At 45.6% G+C, this 21,501-nt stretch overlaps 1 protein-coding gene across 2 annotated transcripts in view; it reads right to left on the minus strand.

Annotated features, from left to right (window-relative positions):
* Positions 1-21,501, minus strand: part of Ctdp1 (CTD phosphatase subunit 1) — a 62,283-nt gene that overhangs the window by 35,126 nt on the left and 5,656 nt on the right. For both annotated transcript variants that reach the window (XM_055628024.1, XM_055628025.1), the window contains exons 2-10: positions 18,635-18,718; positions 17,874-17,967; positions 17,346-17,474; positions 14,324-14,474; positions 10,601-10,691; positions 8,462-8,628; positions 5,656-6,705; positions 3,844-3,985; positions 2,302-2,511 (exon numbers count right to left, since the gene is read on the minus strand). In XM_055628024.1, the coding sequence (XP_055483999.1) occupies positions 2,302-2,511; positions 3,844-3,985; positions 5,656-6,705; positions 8,462-8,628; positions 10,601-10,691; positions 14,324-14,474; positions 17,346-17,474; positions 17,874-17,967; positions 18,635-18,718 (2,118 nt within the window). The remainder of the gene's footprint in view (positions 1-2,301; positions 2,512-3,843; positions 3,986-5,655; positions 6,706-8,461; positions 8,629-10,600; positions 10,692-14,323; positions 14,475-17,345; positions 17,475-17,873; positions 17,968-18,634; positions 18,719-21,501) is intronic.

The following is a 21,501-nucleotide window of genomic DNA, read 5'->3' on the forward strand; positions in this document are numbered from 1 at the left end:
GAGCATGCTCACACAGGTATGTGCATGTGTGTGTAGAGGCTAGAGGCTGACATGTATCTTCTCAGTCACCCTCTACTCTGCATGTTTGAGACAAGGCCTCTCACTGACTCAGGCAGGCTGGCCAATCACTGAACTTCAGGCATCTGCTTGTCTCCACCTGCTCAGCAGTTGGACTGCAGATGCACACCACTGTAGCCAGCATTTATGTGGGTTCTAGGAGTACAGCACCCCCACCCCCAACAGCTGGGCCCTTGCATACTCATCCTCTTTCTTCCCGGACCAAGACCTCAGAAAGGAGGATATCCTCACCATTTCAAAAGACACTTTGGCAAAAGAGTAAATGTTCACCTGAGGTACTTTAAGACAGTAAAACACACACAGTGCTCTGAGCCAGACTCAGACTTCCCACACTACAGTACAAACGGTTCACTCAGGATCATGTATGTGACTGCAACCTCAAACCTGTTTTGGCTAGGCTCTGCACTGTGGCTCTGATAGGTGTAAAAACTTCTGTCATTGTGATTTGGGATCAGGTTACACTTTAAGGGTTTGTAGAATTTGCCAAATAGTATTAATCAAAATAGAACCTGAAAAGAGGCTCAGGGCAAATTGTGAAAAATTTCAACAACAAAAAAAATGTAGAGTGAATCTACACTGAACTTAATGTCATAGACAGTGAATGAGTAAATGTCCGAGTCATAGATGCCTGCTACAGAGGAAAATACCCAGTACTCTATACCATTCAAAAACTGATGACATGCAGAGGTAGGGAAAGCTGTGGCAGCATGGTACTAACCAAGGCATGTAGAGGGCTTCATTATATTCTTTACTTGACAGACCTTCATAAGTCAAGCCAACCCGACACCTCCTCCCAAAAGAACTCAGTAGAGAAAAAGGAGCAAAAGAATATAAGAGGCAGTGTGCGGCAGTGTACGCTCATGGCGAGCCCACATCACAAGAGGCTGCCCTCACAAACTTCTTGATACCCATCAGCTTCCCAGGACAGCCCACTGTCACAGCTATGACCAGCACACAGACCTCACCAGGGCATACAGGTCTACTGTTCTGGGTATCAGGGCAAACTGCACCATGCTTTGATGAAATGGCTGCTACACTATACTACAGTTGAAAATATTAATAACCTTTAACTCAGTGACCTCACTTTGGTAATGTGATGGTACAGATGGTAAGTAGCAACATGTGGATACACTCCAGCAGGTGAGTGACTAAGTTTCAGTAATGATGACACTTTTTGCTTCAAATTGTAAAGCAGCGGGTACATTCCAAGGTGCATGGAGGAAGCAGAGAGAGAGCCACTTCACACCAGTATCCGAACAAACATCTTGGCTTTTCTGTTTGTGCCAATCCTGTTTCCTATTGCCTGTGTGTCACTGAGGCTGGGCCATGGGTGCGGACAGAGGGACTAAGTTCTTGCTCAGCTCTAAAACTACTCTGCTGAAAACATGCAAACTACTCAGGCCTGCCAGGGTCCACTTGCATTCAGAGCAGAACCAACCCCATCATATCTCTGAGCTGTTGACTGCAAAGGGCAACTACCAGGGATGATCTCAGTATCTTTGGAGGTGCACAGGGAGCGGGCAGGTGGCTGCATACCGGCTGCCAGCTGAACATGGTATCTGTTGTCCAAAACCTCTATGTGAACAAGCAGGTGTGCTTCCATTCTATAAGGGTGGTCTGAGGGGTTCACAGGGACAGTGGTGACTAAGAATGCACTGACAAAGTGGGCAGTATTAAGTCTTGTCACTTGTGGGGCGTCACCAACCCAGCCATCAGATGACTTTTGATATACCCAAGTGTTCTCACATACCCTTCTGATAAAATCCCTTCATTCAGTATGTGGAAGAGTCCAGGTGGCCAAGACTGAGGGCCTGCTGAGGGCAGACCTAGGTGGAAAGTCAGAGAACCCTGGAGACCCTTCTCTCCATTGGGCACCCAAGGATACTTCTGAATACCCTGCCAGCACCGAGCACCCTGTAGAGACACATGACTCATACAGAATAGTGCAAAACTAAAGCAAGGGTTCCTCTACTTTTGGTTTTGGAAACAAGGCTAGGCAGAATAAACAGAAGGGTCCAGTGAAGGTGTTTTATGTGCTGAAAATCACCATCGGCAGGCAGGCAGCCCAGCATTAACTTAAGACCAAACAGAGATTGAGTCTTAAATATCACTTTTCTACACTGTAGCACAACAAAATCATCTTAGTAGATTCAGAAAACTAGAACTTAACATTTCAGATGCCTATTTTCTCAGCAAAGGAGGTTTACATGTGCCACAACATACCTGAAGGAGGAAGGCTCCCCAGGGATAAGTGGGGCACTGGAGGGAGCTGGTACAGGACCCTGGGTGCCCATCCGGATGAGTTTGCCTGTGTGGGAGTCATAGATCCGAACTTCGGGGCCAGGATGAGCCTTGGAATGGATGGGTGTTGGGTGGAACAAGGCTGTTGGAAGCACATTCTGTCTGTCTGGGAAGGCTGCAGGGCTGTTATCCCTGTGGGATGAGAACAAGTGCATTATCAATAACATATGGTCCAGGGACACAAGATAAAAGAGAGGCACAATGGTAAGGACGTGGATACTGGAATGTGGTGATATGCATCAGAGACTACAGCTAAACTCCACATGACAAGCGCCTTCAATTTTTTAATGAATGCTTCAGATGGAAGATTTGTAACTCTGAGTTCTAGAACACAGTGATGTGTAAAAATAGCAGATGCTCAACCACCAGCTGGAGGAACCCCTCTGCCTTGGCAGGACAACTTCAGTTCCTTGTACTTCATGGCTTTGACATCTGCTTGAGCTGATGACCAGAGATACTCTCTGAAACTGGCATCTGTACTTGTCACTTGCCCCTAACAACCTCAAGCCTCTCATCACAAATACATAAGGATGGGAAGTTCCACTTTCCCATATGCCTCAGTCTTTGAGTAATTTTGCATACCTGTTCCATGGCCTTCACCCCACCACCCTCTTTTTGGTTCTGAGATCTAGAATAGCTTTTATATAATTTGTGTAATAATATTAGCACTGAAGAGATGTTTGCAAACTAGGATTTACTATTGAATCCCACACTGCATCTTACTACAAAAAAGCCCAGACCTAATGCTTTGTCTGGATACTAACAGCTGCCAATCTTTGAGTCCGCAGAGGAGTTGCAAGATCACTCTGTAGAGGCCAAGACCAGGCTGAGCACAACAGACCCCCTTTCAGGAACATTGCAGCCTTGGGACCATTTGTAATGGTTAATAACAATTAACTCTACAGATCTACAATCACCTAGGAGACAAACCTCTGGCCAAGCCTGTGAAGGATTATTCCGAGTACATTAACTGAGGAGAGAGGACTCACCCTGAAAGTAGGTGGTGTACCTACTCTGGCCTCAGGTCCTATACTACACAGAGAGGAGAAAGCTTGCTGAACACCAATATTTACCATTCTTTCTTTCTAAACGCTAATGCAATGTGACCAGCTGCCTCAAGCACCTGCTACCAGAACCTCCCTACCATGACAGCATAAACTACCCCTCCCTTGTCTGACAGGGTACTGTATCACAGCACTGGAACAAGTAACTGATACATTATGGATCTTGGATAGACACCTTCCAGCATATAAGGCTCTCCTCACTATATCCAGGCAGAGCTCAGTTTCCCCCTAAAAACAATGCTGGGTATAAAGAAGAACCAAGTTCACAGACACTCCCAGCCCAGCTTGGGAAGATCACAAGGGCCTCATGTAGAGGCCTGCTTGTGGCTGGACACCCCAGGGAACTGGTAGGAAGGACCTGGAGCGTGGATCAGGATGGTGTGCATGGGAGGGAACCTACCTGTGCGCCCGGGCATCCTCATCTATGAGCGGGAAGAGTCGCTCTTCTACCTTGTCCCAGCGCTCCAGGCAGCTCCACAGCCAATCGGGGCTGACCACATGCAGGTGTTTGCACTCCTGTGCCTGGCGTACCTTCTCTGTGCCTGCAGAGACAGTGGGTCAGTCTGCCTGTCTTGTGGTACCACAGGGGGGCTAGGATGGAGCTGCATACCAGGCTTACTGATGAGCATCCTCCTCACTACTGGGCATTCAACCTCTGCCAACAGGATGTCTGCTCCTAAACCACTTCCTAACCCTTAAATTTATCCCTGCCTTCCAGGCTTGTCTATTACCTGTGCTCTGGCACCACCCATGCCAAGAGATCAGGAGGCCCTGTCAGTTCTCCCACACTGAGCCATCCTGTCACTTTTGAACTCCAGGGCTTCCTTTACAGGTATGGCACCCGGCCCAGCCCTTTTCCCTCCCTCACACACTCTTCTCACACACTCCTTCCTGTGTGTCCCAAGGGCCCCCGGAGGGCTCCTGATCACCCATTGAGCGGCTCCTCACTCTGTGTACAGCTGATCCTGCCCTGTCTTATAGCTATTTTGTAGACAGTTCAGTAACCCCATGCTGTAAGATGGCCAACTGAGGCCCAGACAAGCTTTGTTTTTCAGGAAGTCACTCTCTTCAAAGGAAAAGGCAGGATGAGAACACAATTCTCACATCCCACTGTCCCTATGGCTGAAGTGTCCATAGAGAACTGAGCTTCAGAACCTGGCAAAATGGAGATGTGGACCAGGTACTAAAATAGTCCTTACACAAGCAGGTGCACACAAAATACAACAAGGAAGGACCTGATTTGTGCTCTCAGTGCTCTGGAAGGAAAACCCTTTGTTTGTGAGGAAGGCTGATGATACATTTCCTCCTCAGACAAAAGGTGGTGCTGGGGCCAGACAGCCTGTCTGATTCCCATTGATCTGTGAAAAATGCCCTACAGACCAAATGACAGCAAAGTCTAGAGCCAGAATCAAACAAAACTACAGCCTTTGGAGAGACTACGGGAATGGGCCATCCTGACACAGCCCTGCAGAGCCTAGAGGTGAGGCATTAGAAAGCCCTACCTCACCAACTACTGTTGAGGAGAAATTGCAAGGGGGCAAGCAGTGCCTAGATAGCTTGGGTGATCTTTATTTAGGAAGGGTCCAATTGCTTATTAGGACCATTTAAAACAGTAACTAGTTATTTGTTTTCTTTAAGCTTTTCTTAAAGAAGCGACTACTACCGTGTTACAACTAACATGAAAGTGACTGCTCCAGGGACCCAAGACAGGTGAAAGGTGTCCAGGAAAAAAAACTGTACCCAAAGTCAATTATCAACCTGTGTGCGTTTATATCTCTGTATGTGCAGGTGGCACACACAAACATGAAGGTCAGAGGGCAACCTTGGATATTGGTTTTTGTCTTCTACCTTGAGATTGGGCCTTTGTTGTTTGTTGCTGCTTACACCAGGCTACCTGACTCATAAGCTTTGGGATCCTGTCTCTGTCACCATATCATGCTGTAGGAACACTGGGATTATAGACATCCGACTCTGTGCCTGGCTTTACATGGGTTCTAGAGGTTCCAACTCAGGATATGTGACAGCACTTCACCCACTGACTTATCTCCCTAGCCAGCCGCCCTGTTTTCAAAACATCATGATGATAAAGAGTGCTCCAGTATTATGATCTAGTTTCGAAAAGAGGGGCCATGCTGAAGCACAATGCGTGCCCACCCGGGGGCACTGCTGGTTGTATGTCCCTACCCATGGGAATAGGGATGGTGGCACATACCAGCCCGCGCTGCAATGAGGTGAGTGGCCCTGTCTGGCGCATCAGGGCTCAGCACCAGCTGGGTGAGGACCTTGGCTCCCAGGGCTGTGGCATGATAATGCTCCCGAGTCTTCTCCACAGGGAAGTTTGTTGGGTGCAGACCACTGAATATTACAGCCACATCTGCAAGCACCTTGCTCTTGAGCTCTGGCACAATCTTCCGTATGTCTGGAGCCTCCTCCAGCTCCTTGTTGAGGTATTTGTCATATTTTGTGTAATAGTCAGTGTGGACTCGGGCTAGGATCTCCTCCAGGTGTATCAAGTGGTCATCGTCATCTGTGTCCTCTTCATCCTCCTCCCCTACACTCTGGTCCAGGGACTCGCCTGCAGTGACACCTGATTGCTCACTGTTCTGAGACTCTGTTTCGGCCTCCTTCCTGTCCACACAGCCATTGCCTAGGCCACAGAGGCTGTCCCGTTCACCCTCCTCCTGTGTATCCAGGGCTGACACTTTTTCATGTGGGTGGAGGCTTGGCCCAGACTCTCCCACGGGGCTTGCTGTAGGTCTCCCCCCACTCATGTCAGGGGGCCCACCCTGCGGAACTTTTGTTCTGTCCTGGGTGGCTGGAGACTTCTTCTGGCCTCTTTTCTCCTCATTCTCCCCATCAGAAGCAGAGGAGAAGGACTTCTGACCCTCTGACTTGCTGCTATCACTGCTTTCACTGTCACTGGACAAGTCAAAATCCAAATCCTGGGTGGAGTCTCCCCGAGTAGGCTGCACCCCTGGTGTGGTCCGGCCATCCCAGTCACAAGACACAGTGAGCTCTGGAGGGTCTGTCAGCTCATGTCCACTGGGGTTGCTGGCAGGAGAGGTCCGAGGGAGGGACCAGGCATCCTTTTCATCTGTTTTAGTGGGAAAAGCTCCTGGCCCAGCCTCGCCACCGTTGAGCTCCCGGGAGGCCTTCCCAAGGCCATTGCTCTGTTCCACCCCAGGAGCAGGTTTGCCTTCCTCAGGATCCTTCACTGACAGAGCTTGTTCCAAGACCTCGGCTCCTTTAGAAGAATGATTTACTAAATATACACACAAAAGGAAAGGTGACTGTTACTTAATGGTAAATAACATTCAAAACTAACCCTTAACCCTCTCCAGGATGGCTTGAACTGTCTGTCCTCTAGCACAGGCCTCAGGAAGTTTCTGATCCAAGAGCTCAACAATAAACAGCTCAGGCCTGTAGCCATGCAGACCTTCTGCTTTACAGCCTATGCAGGCATGGCTTTCCAAGACAGCATCCTCATCTATAAGGCCATAGAAAAGCTGTTTTACCTTCTTATTTTACTTTGGTGACTACAGGAGTTAACTTCACGACTCTAAACATTTTGTTTCAAAACTAAAATTCACCATAAGCCAAGCCTTAAAACCAAGCCTTCCCAGCACTCAGGAGGTAGGGGCTGGTCCCTCTGTGAGTTCAAGGTTAGTCTACAGAGCGAGTTCCAGAACAGCCAAGACTATGCAGAGAAACCCTATCTCAAAAAACCAAAAACTTAAAACCAAAAGTTTTAAGTTGAATTTGGTAATACACACCTCTAATCTCTGTAGTTGGGAGGCTGAGACAGAGGGCCTAGGCTACATAGAAACACTGTCTTCATAAAAGAGAAAAACAAGAAAAAAGAACTATGAATTCCTTAGGACAGATTTGGCTCACTTGTGCCTAATGGACATGCTTCATTTCCCTGTAGTCTCCACACAGGCAACAGATTGAGTCCCTGTTTAGGGCTGGCTCTTACAAGTGGAGCAACTGTACCCTAGACCTTCCCACTTCTATGGCATGTATAATCCAGGACATGGGGTGTATATTCAGATATTCTTAGTGTTCCTCTGTAAGCGTTACAACACTGTTTTGATATTGCCTTATTTTAGAACCAAATTTCAAACTTTTATATTTAATGACATTAAAGGTACATTGTGTTTATAGCTTAACTTCCCCCCCCACAAAAAAAAAAAAACCCTCATTTTTAAAATTCATTTTATAGGTGGCTGGAAAACAAAATCTGAATTATTTTCTGAGCTCTAACACTTGGGAATGTTCTCTCTCTCTCTCTCTCAGCAGTATATATGAGAAGACCATCTAACTAGGTATAAAATTCTTGTGCTGGAAATTCCCTGAAGGCAGACTCTGTGGACATTACTCAGTGATCATCTGCCCATTTCTTTGTATGGTTCTTTTGTTGATCTATATGTATATTTTTCTTATCATGAAATACACTGGTATCATTTTTCTATGTATTACAAAGACAAATCTAGGCATTGGGCTGTTTTCCTTGCTTTTGAAAAACTGTATCTAGCCCTTTTCTTGTGCACATGTGGTTCTGGGTTAGACTGAGTCCCGTCTTGTCCCCATTTCTGTTTGGCCATGGCTGAAGCGCAGCCATGTGTCAGCTGGTCGTGTTCTTTAAAAAAACACGGGATGAAATGGAGCAGCACTGCACTTAGATGCTCAGACAGCATCTTTAATCTTACTCACCCAGCAACACTTACAACAGTGTGCTGTCTCCCACCACTCCCACCCTCCAGTACTCAGGACTGAACTCGGGGCCTTGTGCAAGGTAGGTAGGTAAGCAGTATACCACGGAACTATTTATCATCAGCCCCTAGTATGATCTTACTTTTCCTTACATAAACCCAATTGCATCAGGAAAATCGAAATACAAATAAAAAGCAAACCAGAATTAAGTGAATATTCAATTTATAAGTCATTATAGAGATTAAAAAAAAATAAGAGATCAACATTTATTAAAATGCGGTTTCTACACTGAGAAGATCACCCACCTTTTTTCCGTGTCTGAGATTCTCGGGACCCAGGGGGTGCATTCACATCACCTGTGCCTGGGAAGTAGACATACTTCTTCACAGTTATAAGATTAGGGGCAAACTTCCACACATCCTCTCGGTCATCAATAATGCAAACCATTGAGTCTCCACAGGGAAAGAGGTTTCTACAAGCAAACCATGCAGTTATATAGACAATAATCTGCTAGTTGCAGTAATCTTTTATTATGCTAAAAGGACAGCCTAGGATGTTCAACCTTATATGAAGAGCAAAACGCAAACACCTAAAAAGGAAGCAAACTCTAACAGGGAGCTTTCATTTAGTTCACAATTTATTCTTTTTTTTTTTTTTACAGGGAAAGTAACATTAAAATATTTTCCTCCATTGCTTGGTTCTCCTTGAGAAAACTTTAAAAATGTAAGTACTTCAGTCATAGGTTAGAACACAACTCTGAAAATTTAATTCTTGTAAACAAATGGTCAGACCACGTTCATAACCACAGCTACACAGCCCAAAGGCCAGGCTATAGCCCCAAGTATTCATCTGGCACCCTTAGAGTGGACCCTCAGATGTTCCAGAACACTGCAGGGGGCAGCCTATGACTGTCCAGAGTGTTCCACTGGAGTCTAACAGCCAGCCCTCAGACAGCCTTGCACTCTGATAAATCACCAATGCTACCTCATGCTTTCTTTTGCCCCCAGTTTGCTCCCTCTATGCTAGCTAGCAAAAGTGAGGTTTTGCTTCACATAAAAACATGCCACATTCTCTTCTAGTTAATAAAAACAAAACAAAACAAAAAAAACCCTGCACTTTTTAAAGTCTGTGGATTAATCTAAAAATGAAACTTCAGAAAAGGATGCCTATACAAGCCTTCACCTGCCATACAAAACTGCTGTGGTCCAGGTCTTGAGAGAAACACACTACACAAACAAATGCCACTTGATACATGAGAATGGTGGATACAGTCCTTTCTTGGTAGAAATGAGAAACATCTTGTGCAAAGTGAGAAATTTCAGATACAAAACTGCTTTCCAAATAGGACTGAGGAGGTGCTGGCTGTGTCACAAAAGCTTAGAGATAACAGGAAAGAGAGAGAAAGATGACAAAAAAAGAAAAAGTAGAAACAGGAAAGGTATAACACTTTGGTTTAGGTTTGCACACATTAGTGGGATGAATACTAGGCAAATTCCTAACAACTTCCAACTCTGAGGTGCTGGCACTGGTGTCCTCATCCTTCAACCCAGAAAGCTGTGTGAAGAAAAACTGTGAATGAAGTTCTGGTGGCTGCTGTGGTCAGGCCCTGCTGCTTCCTCCAGGCCCTGCACTTTCTTTAGGCTACTTTGCCTTAAGAGTCCCAAACCTGCCCCTCTGTGGTCCATGCTTCCTGCCTGTGCAGCACTCTGTAGCAGTTGAGTTCTAGCCAGGCCTTAAAACAGGCCTGAAATTCAAGGCCTAATCTCCGAGGCCAGCTGGTGAACGGAGATATGGGAGACAGATGAGAGGGAAAGAGCAAGCCAGCATCCAGCACATGCAGGGCAGATGGCCACCGCCCCACTCTGACAGAAACAATGAACCACTGAAGAGGTTTCACAACTGTCCAGATGAGGGAATAGGAGCGAGGGCACAGAAGGACCCTTAGGACCTGTGGTGGTTTGAATGAGAATGGGTCCACAGACTCATATGTTTGGATACTTGGCTCCTGCTTTGTGTAACTGTTTGAGATTGTTGGAGGAGGTGCAGCACTGGGAGTGATGGGCCAGACCCAGCCTCACTGTGGATCAGACAGATGTAAGCTCTCAGCTACTACTCCAACGCCATGCCTGCCTGCCGCCATGCTCCCCACACAAAACTGTAAGCAACCCCCAATTGAATGCTTTCTTTAAAGCTGCTTTAGTCATGGTGTCCCATCACAACAGAACATTAGCAAAGACTGGCCAGAGCACCCAGAGCAGGACTAGGCCCCATGTGGGAGGACTGCAGATCTAAAATGGGAACAAACTTTCTGAGTACTCTTCAGGTTATGCTCGAAGTTGGAGAAGAGAGGTTAAATTCCTGGAAAATTCTGATTCTCAACAGAACTTTTTAGAGAGCAAACTGGACAGTAAAGTGTCTCTAGGGCAACTCAGCCAAGTACATACCTAAGGTTCCCTGTTTTAGAATATGGGTCAATACATTCATCTCTAGACAATATTCGATGAGAAAAAAGCTTCTTCTCCGGGTCCAAAAAGCCTGTAGGAAGAAAGGACAAAGTTTATGCTCTGCACACAGCACTCCACACTGCCCTGTGAGCAGCGGAGACCTGCTCACTCAGCTCTGCTCTTCTCTCACACACATTAGAATTTCTACAACAAAACCACATTTGCTGCCTACAGCAACAGTAATGTAAGCCACACAGTTTTCTATAAAGCATGTAAATTATCACTGTACTTCACAGAATTATGGCTGTGGGTCTGTCCACACTCTGGTGCTGCTCAGAGTGACACATCACTCTGCCATGTCACACTCTATGAAGCTTCTTTTTCTAAATACTGTGGATAGCATCAATGCCTGTCAGTGGCACAGAATGAAGCCACTGTGGTAAAGGTAGCCTCAGTACAGCATGGCAGGGTATGCATCTCTTCCACCGTGGTCACCACATTTGGGGTACTCCAATAAAGACAGTGTATTAAGCTTTCTGTCACTGTCACACAAGGAGGAAAGACTTGTGACTAACAGATCTGGAAGTCTCAGTCCACGGTTACTGGACCCTTTGTTTTGGGCCTACAATAGCATTGTGCATCACAGAAGGAATACCAGGAGGAGGTGCATGCTCCTAGTGTCCCCCTAAGAACACTGCCCAAACCTCACTTCTTCCCGCTAGTCCCACTTCCTAAAGGCTGACCTACCCCTCCTCCAACTAGTACCACTAGTGTCAGCAGATGTATTAAATATTCCCCAGCCTGTCCACAGCCATCCACAGGCTCTGGCGTGTAGTGTTCCTGGGAGAATTTTCACTTATGTTCTTAAAGACTCTGTCTACAGCACTATTGGATACTGCTGTCCAATTCTGTCCAACGTGCTTTGGATGAGCTAGATACTGGAATTCTTCCGTAAAGTCACAGCTAGAAATGGACTAGGTGCCCAAGGCCTCCAGTGCTTGGCTAGCCCAGGAAGACGGCAGCAGGATTTGCTTTTGGCAGCCCCGAGGCCAGGGTTGTTAGTGGGCTCCTATGGTGTGGCACTGTTAACAGCATGAATACACACACTATCGAAGTAGCAGGTGTTCTCTCCTGCTTCCGGTCTGAAAGCTGCCCGGCATTCTTTCTTTTCCTCTTACCTTCCTCATTGGGGCCTTGCTGACAAGGACCGGATGCAGCACCGCATTGACTGAGCGTCAAAGGACTAAGGAGGGTATAACCCAGATGAAACCTGGGATGTGACTTTGCTTAAGCAAATGTCTTTTTGCTCACTGCTGACAGTCCCTAAGCTTCCTTCATTCTGGTCCTTGCTAGGTTTATGTGGTCAGATCAATAAAACAGCGTCTATAACAAAGAATGACTCTACAGACAAGTGGTTCTCAACCTTCCTATTTCCAAGACCCTTCCTAATTCTTCATGTTGTGGTGACCCCCCCCCCCAACCATAAAATTATTTTTGTGGCTACTTCATAACTCTAATTTTGCTACTGTTAGGAATCGTAATGTAAATATCTGGTCTGCAGGACATCTGATATGTGACCCCTATGAAAGGGTCATTCAACCTGGAGGTTGAGAACTGCTGCTCTAGGATGTATCAGCAACTGTCCTAACTGTGACAAGATCTAAAGCGCCCAAATAAGAAGCATTGGCCTTGCTACTAGATGGACAGGATGCACAGTTGCCGAGGTGTTCACCCACAGAAGCCAGTCCAAAGTACAGAAAGGTATATTCATGTTGAATGCTCAATGGATGTTTATCTTATGATAAAAGAGAAAAACGAATGCAATTGATCAAAAAGAGACAGTTGTGTGACAGATTTATTAACAATCACAATGATGTAAGAATCTTATGTGACAAGAATGTGCATGAATGTGTACGAACACTTAGACAAACTATGTAAGACTATGCAAATACACACACACAAAGCAAGAGAAGAGGGAATAAATGTGGACACGACAGTGATGACTATTTCTATGATTCTTAACTCTTTTTTAATACCCTGGCATACCTTTAACTTAAAAAGTTCCAGAGTGCTTTCACCTGGGATATTTTCATTAGACTCTGCTGATGTGTCTCCTCTTCACCTGCCTAAAGCTTGCACCATTATCCCTCTTAGCCCATGAGTCACTAATTACCACCTAAAGAGGCAAAGTTTCAGTGGGAAAGCCACAAGCCTAGGTGTGGATCTGCTTTTACATAGGGATGCCTTAGCTGTTGGGTCTGCCACAGGAAACTACGGCGGACTGAGGCATTTATAACCAACAGGGATCTACACATCATACTTCTGAAGGTTGTAAACTCAAGATCAAGGGGTCAGCAGCTTCACTGATGGGTGGTAGTTGTTCTGTTGATGTACCTCCCTGAGGTCACTTTCATAATCTTCCAAGGCCACCTGCTAATAATCCCTTACTGATTAAAGGTTAGACTATGCAGTCAGTGCACAGGACTCTTCATTACTGGTCTGAGATGGCTTACCTTCCTATTACACAAACCTTCAAATCCTTGTCCTGGGTACACAGAGTCACAATCTTAAAACGCTAAATCTCAGACAAAGTGAATCAGCTTTAACACGTGGCTTCAATGGTCATGACAAATACGGTGTAAGTGTAGTGTCACAAATTATAGTAGGCATATATTCTGGTTGGCACTGCTGACAGTGGGAGGCAGGATGTGTGTACAGTAAGGTATATGTAGTAGGGCAGAGTCTATGGAGGAAAGAGTGTATATGGGAAACTTCTGTAATTCTTCTGTGAGCCTAAAGTTGACCTAAAAGACAAAGTCTATTTTTAAAAACAGGCTACGACAAAACTACTGTTTAAAATGTATATTTTAATGTTTAAAAGTATATTCCCAACTTGATCAACAAATTCAGAGATCAATCTGTAAGTATCTTTGAAGAGTGTGTGTGTGTGCATGTGTGTGTAGTGGACGTACCCAGCCATGCAAGCATGTATGAAGGCTAGAGGTCAACACTTATCACTTTTTGCTTTGTTTCTTTTTGTTGTTTTCTGCTTTGTTTTGAAACCTGGCATCTGATCTCACTGGTTCAGAAACTGGCAGGCCATTTTGATTTTTAGTGCATGCTGGGGATCTGATCTCAGGTCCTCATGCTTGCACAGCAAGAGCTGTCCTCACTGAACCACCTCCTCAGCTCCGAGACCTCTGAGGTTTAAAGCCCTCAGCTGAACAAGCTCTGCAACTGCTCTTCAGGTGCCACAAGCCTGCTGGGATGGATGGTGTCACTTACTCAGGCAGTAACTGGGACGTACAGTGGCTTAGAAGTAATTTCCTATCAGGCTATAGCCAGCACTCACTCCACAGCCAGTGCTGCCACCTGGTGGCCACTGCACACTAAGTGCCAGCACTGTAGCTCACGTCCCACCAACACAAGCAGTCACTTAGCCCTGAGTAACTCACGCTGGCCATTAAAGCATTTGGCACAAATACACTTGGACAACAGAGCTCCAAAACCACCATTAGTCAGCTAAGGGAACAACTGCTGAAGACACACCCAGATAAGTTTCTCTTCCCACCCACCCACGGTCCCAGGCAACCTTCCCACTGCAACCGCCAGTGTTAGCCCTGAGTCTCTGCACCGTTCTTTGTTTTGAAGAGAATGCCCTTGAAAACTGGAAACAATCTGCGCCACTATTTGTTTTTGGTCCTCATACTGTGCTTGACTTACCTGCGATGGTGTGGGCATACAGACGGCTACCAAAAGTGAAAACGTGCAGCTCATACAGCTTGGCGATTTTCTCTAAGAAGTCCTTGCAGTGAGGCCTCAGGCGGGTGTGCAGCATCGGCTCGCCACGGCCCAGCTGGAAGTGGAAGATGCCCTGTAAACAAGAGGCAAGAATGAGAAGAGGATGCAGGGAGAACTGCCCAGGGAGAACCCCAGCTGCGGCCCATAAAAGTCACATGTGGAACTGCACAGGGCACATGAGAGCCACATACTGCATGAGGGAGGCATGGGGAGATCCGTGATAACGGATGCCACTAACTACCATGATAACTGTGTCAACTAGCCACTGTAACAACAGGCTGCAGTAACTACCTCTCATAACTGTAACTGTCCACAACACTACTTACTAAACTACCTGTTAACTACAAATTTGGCTCTACTGTGAAACACACCCTATGCTGTGATCAGCTTCTAGCATCTTCCTACCACTAAACCTTGGCACAGCAGGACACTATAACCACCTCAATATCTATCTGTGTTAACCACAACTGGGACAGCCTGATAATGGCTATGGTGACTATTCAGTCACGTCATGCCTCAGGACAGTGTCTTGGGATCAGTGCTAGGTTGTACGTCCCATCTGTGCTATTATCTTGGTGACATCACCTATATCTCTGCTGCTTTGCAATGCTCCTATGGGTCAAACTACAGCACTGCAGCCACTGTTCTGAACATACCTATGATGGATGGGTCCTGAGCTCCTAATTAGGGTAACAATTGCTAATGGTGAGACACAGCTTCAGTTAGCACACATCAGTGTGGATACAGTGTTCTAGGTCACCTTGCAGGCAGGTGGAATGTGTTTATTCCCATTATTATTTTTCAGGTAAGTTTGTTTTCCTTAGGAAAGTAAGCTATGATCATTTTACTTCTATATTTACCATTATTTTCTTGGCAAAAATACCAATTTCTTTAACAATTAAAAAGGTTAACTACTTAGGCCAGATATTCATTAGCTCTAAAAAACAAAAACAAACAAACAAACAAAACCAAAAACACCAGGGGGACTGGAGAGATGGCTCAGTGGTTCAGAGCATTGTCTGCTCTTCCAAAGGTCCTGAGTTCAATTCCCAGCAACCACATGGTGGCTCACAACCATCTATACTGGGATCTGCTGCAGGTGTACATGCAGATAGAGCACTCATATACATAAAACAAATAACTAAATCTTAAAAAAACAAACACCCCCCCAAATAAAAACAAAAAAACACCAGAATGGTACTGAGCTACCAGAGACACAGAATAAGATTCTAGAATCAGCTTTCCCCTTTTAACAGTAATAAGTCCAACAGCTATAGTCAACTTCCACAATGGTACAGGCATGGATGCTCACAAGAATTAAATGGCCCTTCCCTAAGTGTCCAAAGCTAAGGAACTCAACTCAAGGGCTGAACTTCAAGGCCCAAGCCAGAGGTACCCTTAGACATAGACTAGAGGCATCCCAGCAGTACATTAGTAGAAGACTAGTCCCACCTAAATCATCCTATACCAGTGACTCACAACCAGTGAACACCGCAACCCATTAACACAGTTCCTCATGTTGTGGGGACTCCCAACCATAACATTATTTTTGTTGCTACTTGATAACTGCAATTTTGCTATTGTTATGAATCATAATGTAAATATCTGTGTTTCCTGAGAGCCACTGCCCTACAGACACCTGTAGCATGGGTCCCTTACAAGTGAAAACTGGTTCAAACTGTTTATTAAGCTACTTTAAAATGTACAACTCCAAAGGCATAATAAAAGAAGCAACCACAGCAACACATGTTGGGATACACGGAAGCCAAGCCCCTTTTATATATGTGCCCTTCAAAGTGCTCATTACACATGCAAGTGGTGTGACTGAAATGATAAAGTATTAGTAAGAACTTCTATAACACCAACTACCGTATATGGTCCTGTAAGATCCCATGATACACAGATAACCAATGTAACTAACTCTACGCTGTGCTGTGGAAGCAGAATTCCAGCCTTATAGGCTAATCTTCACAAACCCTACCTACACTGGCATCATTCCATTATTTTCAGTGGTCATCACCCAGATCACCATCATATCTGCAGTGGTTCATGCAAGCAAAGAAATTTGGCTCTTCTGTGAAACACCCTACGCTGTGATCAGCTCCTAGCATCTTCCCACCCCTAAACCTACGGACAGCAGGACACATGCAGAGCTGTGGTGGTACCCAAAATCTAAAATAGTGTATGTGTCACCTGCTTAACAACCAGTATTTTAAAACAGGGCAACTCGACACTAGCCAGGCCTTCCTTGTTAACAGTATGCATGACTATAGGCTTTAGATCATCTGTCTCTAACAGGCACTAAAAGCTTTTTGTTCTTGAACCTCAACTTCCCAGAAAGTGGTTCATTTCCCATTCACGCTTAACCTGCATGGGATTCCACACATGGTCACTTCCCATGTTACCCTGGACAATTCAATTTCCTCATGGTGACTCCCAGGTGCTGCTCAGTCCTGTGAATCAGGGTCTGGTTGAAAGCAACCATAAGAACCAGTTTTTTCTGTTTCGATGTAGTCACTGCTGATCTTCTCTTCCTAGTTCTTTGGCTTGCTAAAGTCAAAAAAGGTGACACAGACCCAGAAATCCTCTTGTTCTAGACATCCAGATGTAAAGCACTCCACATAATACTTCTACCCAAGAACATGTCCCCAGCAGCATTCTGTGTCCCTACAAGGTCCTTACCAGCCTGTGAACTCTTCTATCTTGTATGACCCCAGCAAGTATGACCCTCACACAAAGCTCAATGCTTACAGTAAGAGGGCACCTTCAGTGCTACCTGCCAGCCCATGCACAGATATGAGAGCATGCTCACAACAACCAATTAACCTGTTTCTCACATCAAGGTGGTCACAGGAACTCACTTGAGACAAGACGATGTACTTTGGAATGAAATCATGGGCCTAAGGCATCTGTGAGAGCCAAGGGAAAAGCTGGAGTCACTCACTTTGTTAGACATCTGGGGACAGTGCTGCTCAGTCGTGTGAATCAGGGTCTGGTCCAAATCAACCATAAGAACCAATTTTCTGTTTCGATGTAGTCGCTGCTGATCTTCTCTTCCTAGTTTTTCAGCTTGCTAAAGTAAAAAAGAAAAATGACAAAGTATATATATTTGGATTCAAAGTTAAATTGAATTTTATTAAGAACACAGACAAGTTCCTAGCCATCACCACTGCCTCCATGTTAGGAGCCTATCAGCATGTTAAGGAAAGCCTGGCTCAAGGGGAATTCAGGCCACTGCTGCTGCTGTGTTGGCAGCACGAAGAAGGTTGCTGGTACACAATACCAAAAGCTGCGGGGCTTCAAAGCACCCATGTAGAGAAAGTTGTTTATGAATGAAAACTGGAAAATGGCAGCCAGTGGAGCCCCCAAGTCTTGAAAACAGTATTCTAGATGAGGGTCACCTAAAAAATGATGCCTACCAACACTTGTTACAGAGTCTCCCACAGAGCCCAGGAGCTGCTAGACTTCTCACCTCAGAGCTCACCATCAACTCCGGCACACTGTGAACCATGGAAACAGTCGCTGTAGAAAGTGGTACCTGCTGCTTTCCATTTTTACTCTGTAACCTGTGAGTGTGGAAAGGGTGTCTGGTTAACCGTGTGTGGAAGGCACATCTATTTAACTGTGAATGGTGTGATTTTAGCAAGTGGTAACCAACGCTGCTATCCCAGCACAAAACTCTTGTACGCAGACAGCTGCCTTCCTTTAAAAGTAGGAAAATCTGAGAAACTGAGCTCCAGGTCATACCTGCAGTCAGATATGGCACTGCTCAGTTTAAGAGTCAATTCTCTGTGTAAGTCAACTGCAATTATATGGAAACAAATAAAAATAGTGACAGCCACCCACTTCCTACACTGTGGAATAGATATCACTCAACATCAGCACTCATCAACCACGAGCATTAGAAAAGCAGGCTTACTGTCAAAACTGGGCTACATCCTGAATTGAGGTGTGTGATCCCGACAGAGTGAGTGATTTGGAATCTCACAGTGAGGGGAAAAAAAAAAAAAAGCATTGTCCTTCAGTTATACTGAAGAAAACTACTCAGCATTATCTAGGGTGTGAGGAAGTGAAGGTCTGAAAACAAGATTCTTTCCTTGGGAAACTGGCCAAGGTCCTCAGCCCAACTCTGGGCAGAGGAAGCAGGACCCTGTATCAAGCCTTGCACACCACTGCCCTCAGTGCCCACCTGAGAGCCAGACACTTGAGCCTCAGTCCCCATCTTGTACTCACTGGGTCAGGTCCTGGCCACACTCAGCACACAGGCCCTTCATGACAACAGGATGACTGCATCCTTCCAATCTCACCAGAAGTGCTCTGCAAAAGTAAAAGCAAACATTGATAGACACATTAAAAATCTGAGTGTGGAGTGAGAAAGGGCACCTGAACGGGAAGAGAGCCCCAAACAAATATCCAGTAAGGCTCTCTCTGACTCGCAGACTGCTCCAGCTGCGACACCATCTACTGCACAGGAGAGAGAGCTGCAGATGCCGGTTGGAAGAGAGAGCAGAGAGCTGGTCTCAGTGTGTGCATGTGACCCTCTCACACTTCTGATAAGGAGCACATCAAAACCAAAGCTTACATGCAAACTCTGTGAGCATGTGCTGGTATAATTCCAAAGTAAATTCTTGATCCCTGCCACAGATGGTTCCCACTCTAGACCAGCTCCTCTTCATCTAACATTTTTCTGACAGTACTATCATAATATCCCTAGTTGCTTGTCTGTTTCCCTTTAACTCTTTTCAACTATGAAGCCCATGCTGACCTTGAACTCACCATCCTCTGGCCTCAGCCTCCCAAATATTAGGATTACAGCTGTATGCCACCATGCCCATTTTCTAATTTTTAAATGAACAGAAACGTTTTTTCTTGTTATGCCCATGCACACCACTGCCTCAAGGAGGGATTGAAATAACTAAATCTTAAGATCATAAAATCAGAGGCTGCACTCTGATGACGAAGTGCAGATTCACATCTTTCTAACACTGCTCAAGAGGGTCCTCGACAGGCCCATGTTTGTCACTGGGACCTTTCCAACTATTTCCTAGTGGCATGAAATAAACAGAGTCTCCAGAAGCAGTCAACTCCCAGAAACCAGAACAGGCCCTGCCCTGCTTGCCCACTGTAGAGCACTGCTTCCTTTCTAGTGCTCCCACTGACCTGGCCTACCATTCCACAAGCCAGAGTCCTCCCAAGGAACTGGCTAGAGAAGACCTGCTACTGCTCCCCTCATAGCACTCTGAAAGAGATGAAGGAAGGCAGGACAAAGATTGGACCAAAGCATAGCCATGCAGCAGCAAAGAAGGGTACTTCCCTGGTATATCACAAGAAGTAGAAGGCAAGACCCAAGACATATACACACAGCTCTGTGGCCCTCCTCAGTGGACAGGGCCTTAGGTTCAGGCATCTCCTTCTTCTTTGCACATGGTTTAAAAGAGCGGCCCACAAGACCTGGGCATAAGCCCAAGGGTCTACACCACAATCCAGTGGTGGCAGGAGAGACTTTCTCACTGGTGCTTTGAGATTCCATAGGCAAGAAAAAGGGAAACAAAAAGGCCCTTTGATTGAAGCTCACCTAACTTAAAACAGACTACAATTAAACACAAAGGCCAGTGCTAGGTGCAGGATCTCGCTCTCTGAGTTTTTGGTCAGGGAGGCTTCAGAAGTTAACCACAGTCCTAACAAAGAGCTACTATCTAGCATGAAGAATCCTCACAACTCAAAAGTAAAACTGAATAGGATCTCGATTATTGCAGCTCTAAAATAAGTCTATAAAGCAGATAAAAGCTATCAACTCTGTTCTTTTTCCGAGTGGCTGTTCTAGGTTCCTGTATGTTTGTACAAACATCAGGACCAGTTCAGCAATTTCCAAGAGCACAGCTGGGTAGCTGGACTTGGGTAGCCAGTCAGCATCTTCCACACACCAGATGCACAGGCTGCGAAAGGAAGCACATGATGTGCAAGCTCCTCCCCAGCCACCAGCACAGACCACCGAGTCCTACTCAAATTGGTAGGAGTTAAATCAAGACAGGAAACACTGGAAGCAAGAATTCTTCCAACACAGATGGTGAGTATCAGTGAGAAGAACACTTCTGTAGACACTTGGCAAGTGTGGAGCAAGGCAAGGAAAGAAACAAAAGCGTATAAAGCAAGGCTGTGAAACTAGAGCGAGGGCACAGTATGTGTGGTACACAGTCTGGCCTCCTGTCCTTCAGACACTATAAACCTAACCTCCTCACTGTATGAACAAATCATGTAGTGTTTTGTACTAGAATCAAAGGCTTGTGCATCTTACCCTGCAAGGTTGACTTTGCTCTGGAGCACATGACCATGCTTATGGACATGCTGGATATTGCTCAATTACCTCACAGGACACAGAATACCTGTAGCACCATCACAGAACCCAAGAATGCCCACGTGCTCAGACTGGAAATCAAGGCACAGACATGAGACCAACAGCACACCAGAGTATTTACTGCCTGCATTCACCCAGTTTCCTGGTGTGCTCAGTGGTCTGGAGACACCCACCCCGATGAACAGTGGCCGGCCAATAAGCTAATCCACATGGAAAGCTTACATCACTAACAACATGGGACCATATACAAGTGCCCCCTCTCTCTGCATCCCTCACAAGATGCCTGGATTTCAAAATCTCAGCAGGCAAGGGGTATAGCTCATTGTTATAGGACTTGGCTGACATCGACACTGCCCTGCATTCGATCTCCAGAACTTAAACCATTTCTGCTAAGTTCTGACATGTGAGTTTCCTTTTATCTATAAAGTTTAAGAATACACAAATTATATTCATTTAAAATATTAAAACAGTTATGAAACTCAAATTTGATTTCTCCAACTACAAGTGACTCTAAGAAAACTTGTTCTTTGCCATCTGATGTCTCGAGGATGAACGACAAAGCCTGATGCCCACACTTATGCCTCATCCCTTCTGAACTCATGGAACTCACAGAACAGGGCCTGCCAGCATCCTCAGAAAGAAATAAAATAATACAAGGCACAAAGCACAAGTGTTATGATCCAGCAGCATGACCCACTGTATCTAAATTCCATGCAATGGCACATTTGGAACCCTACCATATAGC

The sequence above is a fragment of the Psammomys obesus genome, unplaced genomic scaffold (genome assembly GCF_907164565.1).
Source record: "Psammomys obesus unplaced genomic scaffold, mPsaObe1.curated_primary_1811, whole genome shotgun sequence".
Lineage (NCBI taxonomy): Eukaryota > Metazoa > Chordata > Mammalia > Rodentia > Muridae > Psammomys > Psammomys obesus.